The 14,337-nt window shown below is 42.7% G+C and overlaps 1 protein-coding gene across 1 annotated transcript in view; it reads left to right on the forward strand.

Annotated features, from left to right (window-relative positions):
• Positions 1-14,337, forward strand: part of LOC126469711 (uncharacterized) — a 555,905-nt gene that overhangs the window by 457,151 nt on the left and 84,417 nt on the right. Inside the window, exon 8 of the mRNA XM_050096897.1 lies at positions 8,158-8,342. Coding sequence (XP_049952854.1) covers positions 8,158-8,342 — 185 coding nt within the window. The remainder of the gene's footprint in view (positions 1-8,157; positions 8,343-14,337) is intronic.

Below are 14,337 nucleotides of genomic sequence, written 5' to 3' on the forward strand. Positions count from 1 at the left end.
AGAACAACACAAACACCCAGTCCCCAGGCAGAGAAAATCCCCAACCCGGCGAGGAATCGAACCCGGGACCCCGTGATCCAGAGGCAGCAATTCTAGCCCCCTACTAAAGAAGAATATATATTTGGGTTTAACGTCTCAGTTAGCGCTCTGTTGACGAGACTCATAACTGTCCACTGTTTTTGTTTCTCTACATGTCGCCTGGTTGCTTTGAGGCTGCGTAATCAGCCATGCATATCATCTAGTATCCTGCTGCTTTGCTGTCTGTCAGATGGAAGCTAGCAAGTTCCGCGACTTCTAGCTAATAAAATCACTACTAATGCTATGATATAATTATTAGATTTTCTCTGAATACTGTTACGTTGCTCGATGCAAGGCCGAGTGCAATTATGTCGCATCCAGTGGCGAGAGAGACGATTCTGAAGGCGTCCGAGTGTGGATCATCAGTCCGAAAGCCTTTTGAAATATTCGGCGTCTCTAACAGTAGGCGATGGATGAGGTTCGCACCGATAATGGGATGTTACGTTCAATATATTTTATCTGTGTTTAATATCCCAGGGACTGGGTATTAGTTGTTTATTGATCCGCAGATCATTTTACAGTGATACTAGATATGCGAGCTTAATACACCAACGAGAGTCACTTGCAAAGCCTAGTTCCTACGGAAACTGTCGCTTCATACCTGAACACGAATATATTCCTGCAGATGGCAGGAAAAAGATCTTGGCGCAAGCAAGCAGCCGTATTTCTACACACTTAGGTAGAAATGAAGAGGAGGTCAGAGTGCTGGATGCGCCTCCGCTGCACGGCTCCCATTCTTTATTCCCCCGCTGCTATCTTCCATTTGTTCCCGATGACGTATTCGTGATGGAAACAAATGATGAACGCTCTGTTAATTCATAAAATTCTCTAAAAGGGTAGGGAAGCAATCTGTCCCCTCGCCCCCCGTTCTTTACAAATACTCCGCGTCCTATCTCAAATTTCTTAAACAGAAAAGGGGAAAAAAATGCTCATCTCCTTCGTATGCTGGGAACCTTCAGGGGTGTCCAGCCGTTCCAGAGCGACCTGTGTTTGCTGTAACAGTTGACGTAAACTCGTGTTTATGTCTGTGATATGGGCCTGGCAAATTCATTGACAAAATATGCTTAATGCCGCAGCAGAGCGGAGTTCCACCTTCACCGGAACTGCGAATGGAATCAAACACAAGATTATCTATACTGTAATGAATAATAAGCGTAAAACTATTATTTCGAAATAACGATTTTTTTGCAAAAATCTTTACCAAATGGAAGCACATCCCTTTCTTTTTGTTATCCCGATCCAACCCGTTACTCATTTCGCCTATTCGAATTAAAAATAAATTATGATTTATGTTAGAGACATTTTAGTGCTACACAAAGTCGAAAGTCAATCGAATGAAATATACAACTGTGCTTATGTCAGTGACCTACGTTCAGTTCGGTAATGTTTCTCTTTTTTTTTTTGTTATGCACTTTAGACTTAAAGTCTCGTCAAGAGTGATGCCGAAAAGTAGTGATTACTCCAATGAAATTCACGAGCTTTATGTTGGTGAATAAATCAACGATTACTCGACTAACAGCTTTATATTTTTCTTACTGACTGATCAGTTTGGTATCGTTTGCAAAATTGGAGCATGTTCTTAAATACGTATGTTGTTATAAACAATTCGTAATTTTTTATTTTTATTAGATGCCATCTACATTTGACCAGCCGCCTAGTGACTAAGACTGGTCGTGTTTTCGCATATTGTATTGTGCGTGTACTTAAAATTAAGCTAAATTTGGCTCTTAGAGTTTTAAGAAAGTAGCAGTTTCAAATACTTGGAAACTTATAAATAGTTACAAAACAGAAATGCTTAAAATTTAAAAAAAATGTATGCAAAGAAGAAAAATAGGAAGAGAGGAAAGAGTTTAGATTTGTAGGCTACTACCACTGATGCTGTCTAGGAGGCAGCACGTCGCTCAGCCTTTTGCTCCTGGTCAGCCAACGCCCTATCCACTACTACTCGCCATCCGAGGCGATTACGTCAGCAAGACTTTGAGCCTCTTCCCTCAATTGGCGTGGTCTTAAATCTACATTATGTTCTGTTTTTTTTTTTTTTTTATCTACTCTACAGGGCAGCGTGTGCTTACAACCTAACATTGCTGTCCAATGTAGTAGTTTGCAGCTCTGGTATAGCAATTTATATTGGAAACTGCGTGGTTTCTGAGTACTTTTTAGGGCCCAAACTAGTAACTGCGTTGTACGAAATAACTGTGGAGACAACGCTCTTCAGGCGGCACTGGACTGCTGATTCAGATCCAGATTTAGATTTTCCGTGCTTTTGCTAAACTCCATAAGGCGTATAATGCGATGGTTCCTTCACATACTTACCCACGACGAGATATCTCCTTTTCGTAAACAGGAGGACTGGGGCACGCACCCTCTCTATCGTGCACTGTACAGTCGCTTGTACAGCACATAATTTACGTAGCTGAAGCAGTTTTAAATCTTACGTGGTACTGGTTGTTACAAGATAGGAACACTGTGAGGGTTCCTCCAGTGACACTACGTCCAGTTTCCTCTGCCATCCTTCCGTCTAGTTAGCTGGAATTACACGAGACCTGCAACTGTAAGCTATCTCCCTTGCAGTAAGTTTGTTTACATATGACGTTGTGCCCGGATAGGAACGGCGTGGCTGCTCCTCTTCGAAGGAGTTTGCGAAATGTCTCGGAGAAGCAATTGGCCGTAAGTGATTGTTTGAAAATAAAGGTTATCGGTCGGGAAAGAGGGTGTGATATCTTAAAACACAGCCCAATTTAGCGCGCATCGGTGTTAAAATGAACGAGCGTTTTCAATCGATAAAACATATATTTAGCCCCATTAATTATATCCCCTTGCGAGTGGACGTATCATTTTCTCCCAAACCGGTGAAGGCACCTGACGAACCCCTAATGAGTATCGATTTCACTCTATTTTACTCGTAATTAGGTGATGAAATTAGAGAGAGGCGTTGCAGGAATCCACGCACAGTTACACGAATTTAATTGCTTCGGCGCACATGAGCGCCACGAAGAAAGAGTTGCCGAGAGCGCTTCCGGCGCAGATGAGTAATTTACATGTGAACCGCAACGGCCCGTTTTTTGTACGCTAGCGCCTCCTCACCTTGTCCGCCGCCGCCGCAGCCCTCAACTGCAAGCGAGTTACGCGTTCTGTAAGCTATTCGTGACAACGGGATTGTTGTCACCGCGCCAGCTGCAGTCTGCAGCGACTCGTAGAAAGCAGCCTCTGCGGTTTTACCATGTTTGTCGTGTATTTCTACAGATGTAACCAATCGAACTGTGTCTTTGGTATGTATAGCGTAAATCGTCTAATAGCGGTCTGCGTATGCGTGTAAATAACACGTTTACTGACATGTAGTACAGCATTTAGATATGAAGTTATTCTTCTGTACCTTTATTATTTATAGCGTATATTTTTCTATTCATATGTCTAAACTTTCAGGGAGTCGATTTCTTTCAGTTAAGCATTGTAAACAAATTGTAAAAGCGACAAACAGTTCGACACCGGTATTTACAAGTATTTCAGTTTCCAAATGCAGTATCCCTTTTTATATTTTGGCCAACAGCCGCAGTACATTTCTTGAATAAACTCTTTTCTTGCCCGAGTTGGGTTGTTGGGTTGTTTTGGGGGAAGAGACCAAACAGCGAGGTCATCGGTGTCATCGGAGTAGGGAAGGACGGGGAAGGAAGTCGGCCGTGCCCTTTCAGAGGAACCATCCCAGCATTTGCCTGGAGCGATTTAGGAAAATCACGGAAAACCTAAATCAGGATGGCCGGACGCGTTTTCTTGCCCGAGAATTAAATAAACTGTTTATTAAACAGTTTATTTCATTTTATTTGTGATTAACAAATTTCGCTTAGCTGGGTACTATCACGCAACATCACATGGCGTGGTCAACATCTGAAAATTAAAAGGACGTGCTTTAAGCACATAATGCAATTCTTGTGAAAGGTCGCTTGATGATGCTTTAGAGAGCGAAATGAACTTGTCGAAAATGAGAAAAATGTTTATTTCAAATTAAAAACACCTTTACGCAGGAAAATAACTTCATGAAGAAATGCAATTCTTACGTTATGAGTATTTACTGCAGGCTACAGATAGTTTCCTTTGCGAAGCAGCTTTAACCAGCTGACTTTTTTTCTGTACTGCGGTACTCGGTCGCATTTTTAAACGAGATTTTCTCTGTTTCTGTGCCCGGAAACTCTGCCCAACCTTTCGAATTTAGGTTTCCAGTGACTTCTCTAAAGTGCTCCACAGCAGTACGCAGATGATTTGTGACAAGACGCCGGCCCATGACCTTCACAGTCCTTGTTCGATGGAAGTAGTGCTCCGTCCCTTCTAACCTGGATATCAAAAGACTGTTTACTTGTAGTCTCCCTTAAATTAGTTCTAAACATTCCGTTACAACGTAGCCATTGACTCGCAAGAAAGCTAAAATTTTGATTTAAGCTCACCGCTAAAGGAATACCAGTACACTGATCCACAGCACTCACACTGATTAACTAGTGCAACGTACATCGTGCAGAAAGTCAAACTAATTCCGAAGTCGTTGCAGCCCAGTGGGTGAGTAATATCAGAGTTCATTCGAAATCAGAACACGGAAACATGAACATGTCGCTGTGATCAGAAACATCCGTTGCTATCTTTCTGGGTTCTGTGGTTAGAGTATTTCCTTGCTACGAAAGGGGTAATTGTACGAAGGGCCGTATCAGGTGAGCAGTGCGACTGATGTTGTGGCAGAGATACCTCTTAGCTTTTGTGCGAGCCTTGGCTGTATTGATTTTCCGAAAGAGATTTGATTTTCAGATCTCGAACTTTCGAAGTATGGAAAACTGTTGGCGAGGGAACAAGACGGGTGCATGTCGTCGTCTAACCTGCGAGACGCCGTCTGAGCTTCGAAGTAAAGTTCGATTAAAGAGCCCGTCACGCCTGGACTCTCGTGCAATAGACTGCTCCCATGAACCCAGTTACCATACAAGTGGCGCGCAGCGGAAACGCTAGAAAGTACCTCAAATGGTTAAAATGGCTCTGAGCACTATGGGACTTAACATCTGAGGTCGTCAGTCCCCTAGACTTAGAACTACTTAAACCTAACTAACCTAACGACATCACACACATCCATACCTGAGACAGGGTTCGAACCTGCGACCGTAACAGGCGCGCGGTTCCGGGCTGAAGCGCCTAGAACTGCTCGGTCACAGCGACTAAGACATTAACATAATGAAAATCTAGGCGCTAGTAACAGAGTTATGGCGATGGAGTTCCCGTATACAGTAAAGGGAAGGCGCGAAATATAACCACGAAATTAAATTCACTGTCCTGGATATTTCAATTTTAATGTTTTGGAAAGGCTCTCCTCGAGTTTAGAAAAATTCAAGCAAATGCGAGTTATGTAAAAAAAAAAAAGACAGTACACAAGAACACATCATAAACAGCAAAAATAATGATATTAACATTCAGCTGAAATACTAGGAGGTAAGACCAAACTTGCAAGGAATGAGAAAAATAATTCTGTCATACCACACGCGAAATTAAATCACAACTGAAGTAAGAAACATAGCTCCAAGCCCAAGATTCTACGCTAGTAAGCTCCGGCGAGTCTCGGAAATACACGTGTACACCATCTAACAAACCCACGTTAGCTAAATCATAAATCGACTGCTCCTAAACCTCATTACTGACTCTGTGGGTAACGCTGAACTGACGACTGCGGTAGGAAAGCAAGCGTTGCCGTCGCTGAAGATGAGCCAACATCAGTCGCGATTTGACAAGATGTATATCGTCAACTACTTCCCTCCACTTCCGCCGGCCGGAGTGGCCGAGCGGTTCTAGGCGCTTCAGTCTGGAACCGCGCGACCGCTAAGGTCGCAGGTTCGAATCCTGCCTCGGGCATGGATGTGTGTGATGTACTTAGGTTAGTTAGGTTTAAGCAGTTCTAAGTTCCAGGGGACTGATGACCAACGAACTTAAGTCCCATAGTGCTCAGAGCCATTTGAACCATTTGAGCCTCCACTTTTGCGAGCCATCGACGCGAAAAGTACCGACTTCGGTGAGCAAGCCAAGTCAATGACTGCTTGCTGCTGAATAGACCAACATCCTCCAACTCAGCCTGTGACCGAATAGCCCTCCAGACTTGCTCGATTCTCTCCTCCTGATCTCCGTGCTGCGCGACTCCCAGAGCCAGTAGGAGCTCCGTCTCAGAAGTCAATACCGATGAAAGGATTGTACAATATTATATCAACTACCACTTAATCTATAAGGAAAAGCCAATCACAAACGTTCCCGCGTATATCGAAGGGCTCCCAAATCTGTTCCGAGGCTCTGCACATCGGTTACGATTTCCGCTCCCATAAGCAGAAAAAGAAACCTACAGTGCCTTTCAGTTTCACGAAACACAGGAAACATCTGTTCAAAACAGTGCTTCAGTCACATTCCAGAGACTCGTCTTTTTTAGCAATAGAGTGATGTTTATGATCCCTCTCGCCATAGAGAGTTCTCTGAAAAGACACTATATTTCCCAGTTGAGTCCCTCGTGTTGTCTACAACCGCATTTCTGGAGGAAACCTCCGTCGTTCGCTGGCAGGCTTCGACGTGGTGGCGCCCGTCTCTTCATCTCTTCAGAACGCGACCCAGGCCAACTCTTGCGTTGTGCCCTCCTCCCGGCTTCTTGCGGGGGCGGCCCTCGCGACACGGGTAGGCTGCGGCTGTAAATACCTGCCCGACCCACTAACGCCGGACCCCACACAGAGCTTCCCTGAAAACGTGCACCCTGTATCGCCAAAATCGTGCACAGAGCGTATTCAAAATGAAACGAATTAAATAGACAAAATAAACTAAAGAACCAATTAAAGATAAATCTCGCAATCACTCATTACCCCCATGAAATCAAACTCGTCTTAATACAAACGATCGGACCTCAGATTAGTATTAATTAAAGAAATAAATGAGAAAATGAGAGGAGGAAGCCCAGCCTCAGGCTGTCGCGTCTCAAGCCTTACGACTCTTTTCTCTGCCCTGTAAACACAAACGTCCGGCAGACCTGTTCAAAGAAACCTTTATTTTGTGAAATTACTATGTGACACATACAAAGATCGTATTGCAATGATCTAACAGATGACGTGTAATATAATTCCTAGCAACGAAGTAGTGTAAGAGGAAAATGAAACTTTCTCAGCTGATGTTCTCTATATATTTTAATCTGCCAGGAAGTTCGATATTCTGTCGTGTTTGAGACAATACGAAATATGCAATGGGAGTTCAGTTCTATTTTAGGACAAATAAGTGTACTCAGACAAGTTCGCCAAGTTACAGACGTAGCGACAATCACAATCTGTAGCTAGCTCTCGAACATCGAGGCTGGCAATAGTGTCACGCGAGTCAACGTAAAAACGAGAGACTTGAAGCTTCGCTCGGCAGCAAAATTCCCAGAAATTAAACGAATGAAATGGGCCGTGATTGCTTATTTTCCTGCCTGCTGTGTTGCAGATCTCTTCATTTCGATACTAGAAGTGATCGATTTGTTTGTAAACAGGTCATAACCGTAGCGATACATGTGTCCTGTAGAAGGTTCAGAAAAAAAGTTACCAGGCTGGATGGCAGTACACTGCTTGGCTGCCCCCCATAACCGGTTACGCTGACGCCGCTGCTCGACAGCTGGTGTCCTCGTATGGTAGTCGACAGGCTCGTAAAACTTTTAACGTCGCTTTCTTAGAATGGGTTGAGAAGCGCATCGTATCAAAGCAGCATTTGTTACCGTTAAGTATGTAGTGTATTCATGCGAGAGATTAGTAAAATCGGTGTCCTGTTGGGGTGTATGCTTCCCTTGTCACTTTATGCTGGTCCACCATCTGCACAATTTTGAACCTGAAGGTTTGAGACAGCCTGTATCACCAGGTCAGTCTGAGATTGTAACGTATACTTTGAGTAGATGCTATCAGATCGTGTGGGATAGGATGCATCAGTGAGCAACCGTAACTAGGCGGTCGTAAGTTTGAACAGTTGCTTTGAGTGCAAGGTGAAAGTTGTTCGTGTCAATGAAAACATATGAATATTGCAAGTGTTAGTGTGAGATTGGTACGCTGTGTTTTGACGTTGCAGGCGAGCGGCCGTACAAGTGCCACCTGCCAGAGTGCGGGCGCGCCTTCATCCAGCTGTCGAACCTGCAGCAGCACCTCCGCAACCATGACGCCCAGGTGGAGCGGGCCAAGAACCGACCCTTCCACTGCAACATCTGCGGAAAGGGCTTCGCCACCGAGTCCAGCCTGCGCACCCACACATCCAAGGTACGACTCGCTGTAGCTCTCTATCTTGCTCGCCCAACAGCTGCTTGCGAGGGTCTTTCGAGACTGATGGCGTAGGGCTACAATCTGGCCAGACACGATAACGTTCCAGTATTGTGTATTATTTCATGGGAAAAGTTTTTAGATGTTCGTGCTGCGAAGAACAGATAGTTTCAGCATGATAATTGGGGGATAGTACGAATTCGCCTAGGCAGGAATGGAGAGGCTTGGAGCCTTCATTTGGGATGGACAGATGGGGCACGTTATCGAAGGTTTGGAAGATGGAAGTGGTGCTGAGTATCTTTCAATCAAGTACTTTCCAGTGGTACGAGGACTGGGAACGAATACTGACAAACACATCTGTTGTTGTTGTTGTTGCGGTCTTCAGTCCGAAGACTGGTTTTGATGTAGCCCTCACACTAATCTGTTATGTGCAAGGCTGTGTATCTCTGCATATCCACTGCAAGCTACTTCGACTTGAATCTGCTTACTGTTATCAAGCTTTGGTTTCACTCTATAATTTTTCCACATATATCTGCGTCCATTACGAAACTGAAGATTCCTTGATACCTCACTATATGTCCTATCAACCGACCTGTTCTTTTAGTCAAGTCCTACAATAGATTTCCTTTTCCCTCAATGCGATTCAGCTCATCTTCATTAGTTTTCCGATCTACCCACATAATCTTAAGCAGTCTTCCGCAGCATCAAATGTAAAAAGTTGCTAAGGCTCCAAGATATTCATATCGACCCTCCTCCGTAGTGGAGTGAGCAAACGCACGCTTGTGTGGTGGCGCTCTATCCGGAGGCAACTGGTTCGAATCTTGGAGGTGGGAGAAAATTGCATCTCCAGTTTGGGCCCCGGTCCGAGGGTCAGTCGTCGATAAGTCTGTCTCTCATCGCTTCTTTCATCTTTGACACTGATTTTTTAGCGCAGAAAATGTGAAGTTGACCGTAGTTCGGAGTCCATGTTAATCTGTGCGTCTCACTATGACTGGCTGGATAAATCAGTTGTAAGGCTGGAGGAAGGCAAGGGAGATCCGTGCCTATTAAACACTGTGCTGTTCAGTACAAACTTCGATTTGAGAACAGATTTTTGTTGTTGATGTAAGCAGTGTCTCACACCCTTTATGCCCCGCCACGTCTCCTGTGACGATAAAAATGTGCACTAATAGGATTCGAGCCCGGTACTTCTACTGGGCACAACCAGGGTTTAGTGATGTTGGCAGTGTACGAACAGAAACAACATTTGGGAGGAATAGAGTGGATTCGCATGTGCCACGTACTTCCTCCATTGTGAAAACAGACAGGAACGAGCGAAGACGCAGGTACGTTCTGAGGGCCATTCATATTTCCTCGAATGTCGGCTCAGAGTTCGCCTATTCTGAGCCAGAAGTACTCAAACTGTTACTTGACTCATACGTGCCTGCTTGCTCATTGTATAAGAGATTAATTCTTTATCTTCCCTCCGTTCTTTTTCCCCATTGTATGTCAGCTGCCCGTTGGGTATGCGACTCGTAAAAACTCTGTTACATGCAGTAGTTTCCCACATTTGTTTTCCTAAAACTCACAACAATGTTATTAATTTAATTATTTTAATACTCTAGTGCCGAGAAAGTTGTAATATAACTATACCATTACGCCAAAGGTATTCATCGTAACTTCTCTGTTAACTGTGCCACAAAGTAGGATTCTTTATGTGTTCACTATGTCGTACATTCACATTTCGTGTTCCGTACCTTCATGGATGTGAGACGAGGTAATAACCACATAGCAGAGAGGTCAGCTACTACAGACAAATTCCACACTGCATGCTAACTAACGTCAAAGACAATTTGAACACGCGATACTAGTCAAAAGCATTAGTTTTTTTATACATCTACGTTTACATAACCACTGTGCAATTCACGCATAAGTGTTTGGCAGAGGGCTCCCTGAACCGTACGTGAGACGTATCTGTTTAGTTGTCTTTCCTGATAACTACCGGCTTCGGTTTACACCATCAGTACTGTATCCGTTTACGTCAAGACAAAACGTGAAACAACTATAAATACATGAAGTCCAATCAATTATACATAGGTGGTATAAATTAATACTAAGAAATGATGAAATATGAATTACATATTATAGCATATCATATTCACATCGAAATCCGTACAATTACTGCCGCAGCTGAATTGCTAAACTCCTACTGTACTAAACAGATATCCTTGCATAAAATGCCGTGTGTCCAAGAGTATCCAACCACAGATGCTTGTTATGAACAACAAGCCAGAGCAGAGATATAAGTAATGCCTCTTCATGCATCCGGTGTTAAAAATTATTTCAACACGTTGCGGAAAACATTGACTCCAGAAGTAGGAAAAGAATAAAAAATTTACAATAAAATTACAAGTCAGTTGAAAAAGCGTATAATGAAAAAGAAAATTGTAAAATCTGAGAATCAATGTAAGAATAATATAGAACATCGTACAGGTGTAGATAATAAAAAGGAATGAGTGAGTGTTAGACCCTAAGATGAGATGATGCTACAAATCGAGGCCGGTATTTAAAACAAAATGCAATTAAACAGCTGAGTGCTGGTGCATAAAAAATTACGGAATGGTTGTTGGCAGTCGTTTTCAAGAAATGTTCAAAACCATAAACTTTAATATTTTCCTCTTTCTAATTGCAAAGTGCAGGTACTACTTCACCCCTGGTGGGCACTTCACCTCTACGTGAGCATATAGATGCTTGCAGCGAGACGTGAATAATACGAGCCAAAGAAGAAGTGAGTGTTACATTTACTGTAGCGTCCTAACAGAATTAGGCACGGCGATATGAATGCTGGGGCCCCTGGCCAAGAGATTGCTAGAGGCGCACAAAAAACTGAAACATCGCCTTCTTCAGACCCATCCACTTATATCGAGAACAAGTAATCTACCACGCTTCACAGTCCTGCGCGATGCAGGGAAAGCGAGTAACTATCTGTGTACAATGTTCCCCGTGGCACAAATCGACGCTTTAATGCTGCAGTATTCCGAGTGTTGTGCTACATTCTTCCCACGACAGCAGCTGCAGCGTCGGAAAAAAAGCACACACACACAAACTTTTTTGACAAGTGTTACCTGTGTTCCACCTACTGCTACTAGACTTCATACAACACTTGTGAAATCCGTGTCAATTCCACGTATTTCACTTGCTCACTATCTTGCGACGAAAAAGGATATTCTTGTGAGTAGAGGCAACTGGCTCCAAGACTGGTAGACAGTTATCAGATGTTGACTTTGATGGGCATTAGCCCTTTCTAGTTCAGTTCATTTACAGGGTGGTCAGAAACAGTCTGAAAAGATTGTAAGGGTATTGCGAGGTACGTAAGCATTGACGTTTGCCAATCGGGTCGTTGTGCGCATTAATTCAAACATTTGAACATAATTAAGAAGACATATAAATATGAGAAAAACAGATTTTTGGCGCCTGCTTGCGAAAGTCGTTGGAGAGAGCCTTACAATTCCAGGCACAAAACTTATCCCAGCAGTTGAAAGGACGAAATCCCGAGTAATATCTCAAGGGAACCACGTGACGTTGAAACGCCCGTAAGTGAGAACCAAATACGTCTGAAATAAAGTTGAGATTACTTCATTTATAAATGTTCTGGTAGTCAGCACTAAAATATAATTGACACTGCAACGATTCAGGGCTATTTTTTAAAAACAGTACCGTATTTCAGGTAATGACATGAATATGCCTGTAATCTAATGGTGTAGTAGAAGTACCTCAGCGTTAGGCTAACTGGGTATACAAACTTTAGCCTGTTTTTCTGAGTGATTAACTGTGGTGAGAGCATGTTGTTTCTTAACATTTCATCAGTTTTTTCGTATTGTGATCGGTTCTGTAGTTACCAGAAATACTCACGAAATATCGCATATAGCACCGATTATGATTTCATATAGAAACACAGAAATGCTATTGATTAATAAAATTAAAAGCAAGAAGTGTTCACACTTTGACAGAGAGCCCCTTCCAGCAACACGTTTAATGCTAATTCCCTCAATTCGTACAATTTTTTTACATTCCATCTTAATCAAATTGTAGAATATAGTAAATATTTTCCTGAAATTCATCAAGTAAATTGCAGAAAAATCACGGTGAGACGACAAAAACAAAATCATCTAAGTGAACTGAACATAGAGAAAATCGTCTTAATGCAATGAAGGAGAATACTACGAGGAGAAATCGAAAGCAGTTTCGCGGTAGGAAGATTTGCCTCCTATGCTGCACCGCAGCAGCCAGAAAAGACTTTGCTGATGACATTTATAGCTTTGTTTTAAGGTACTGAAAGATGTAAATATTTTAGACCCAGTTCTTTAGCAGGCACATTATTTAAATGTAGATAAAAAATTAACGAAACAAAATTTTTGTTATGACATCTGTGAATACGATACATTGCAATAATTGCAGAGCACATGAAAACTCTGAAAGCTAAAAAGAGAAGCTTTGAGAGGGGAATATTGCTTGTTTTCTTTTTGTATTACTAATGTTATCGACCCAGAGAATGGGTTATGCGGTTCCTATGTTATAATCGACGATGAAAAGCATCAAGAGATTGTAAAATTGGGTCGAAGTAAGTTCTCTTACAAATTAAAATTTGTAAGAGGTAGGAAGTGCTGAAATCCTTGTGAAACACTACACAACTTCATTCATAGAAACCTGCAGTGAAGCGTATTCGGTTTGAAAAGCAATGAAAAATCCACAAATAGACAGTTTTTTCAAATATATCTTATTGCTATTGTCTTTTGTAATGGCCTCCGCTAAGCAACGAATCCTGCAGTCTTTCCTTTGATGAGGGAACGACGGATTTGGTCCCCATTCTCTTCCAAATATCAACACCCGATTTCAGCCACACAAGAAATGAAGTAGAGTAAACCTTTGTAATGTTAGATACATCTGAAAACTAAATTTGTATACGGTTTGATAATCTCGTCAGAAATTGAACATGACTAAAATTATGGGAAAGTATTGGAGAGAGAAATAGAACACCAAGCAGAGGACTGTAGACACTGTTATACGTAAGAAATTGGGAATTTGTGGTAAGGACTATAGGACCAAACTACTGAGGGCATCGGTCCCTAGGCTTACACACTATTTAATCTAACTTAAACTGACTTACGCTAAGGACAACACACAGCCACACACACACATGCCCGAGGGAGGACTCGAACCTCCGACGGGGGGGGGGGGGGGGGGGGGGGGGGCGCGCGAACCGTGCAAGACGCCCCAGACCGTACGGCTAGCCCGCGCGGCTATAATACATACGCGTAAAAATTTCCGATGAATTTACATCTACATTCAGAGTCTTAACGCCGACATATAACGCTTATTGTTAGTGAATAATTTGAAGAAATGTGAAAAAATAGGTCGGAAAGATATGAAAAATTCCCTTGTATGGTTCAACTCATCCTTGGACAAAGATTCCGAAAAAAAAAATATGTACGTGGAAACGACGACGAGTCTCTACTGTAAAGCTAATTAAATGAGAAGTAAAAATAGATATCCTCTGCAGAAATTTTCTTGCTCTGTTTTGCGTTGGGAAAAACAACTGTCAGCGATTTTAAATTATAATTAATCCGACTGGGAACAACAACAAAGTATTTAAATTGGAAAACTAAATCCGAGCCTAAGTTTGATCGTTCTGAGCAAGAAGTAAATTTTTGTGAAGAATTCTGTTCGGCTGTCGGCCGAGTACACGAAGAAGGGAATTTCGAGGGAAGACGACTTTCAGACAGAAGGTACGCCGCCTGGCCATCAAATTACACCCGGGAGGAACCTACAGCATCCGCGGATCACCTTTGGCTAAGCTTCGCAATCGGTGTTAATACCCTCTCCTGTAAAAACTCTCCTGCAGCGTGGGTTTTTGGATCCGAAAAGCGAAATATTCGGTGGTTTATTTTTGATTTCTTCTTTTTTCCTCTCCCCGGCGGGAAAAGGAAATGTCTGAGGCGAGATGAATCGCAGAGAG

Source organism: Schistocerca serialis, chromosome 3 (assembly GCF_023864345.2).
Source record: "Schistocerca serialis cubense isolate TAMUIC-IGC-003099 chromosome 3, iqSchSeri2.2, whole genome shotgun sequence".
In the NCBI taxonomy this organism is placed as follows: domain Eukaryota; kingdom Metazoa; phylum Arthropoda; class Insecta; order Orthoptera; family Acrididae; genus Schistocerca; species Schistocerca serialis.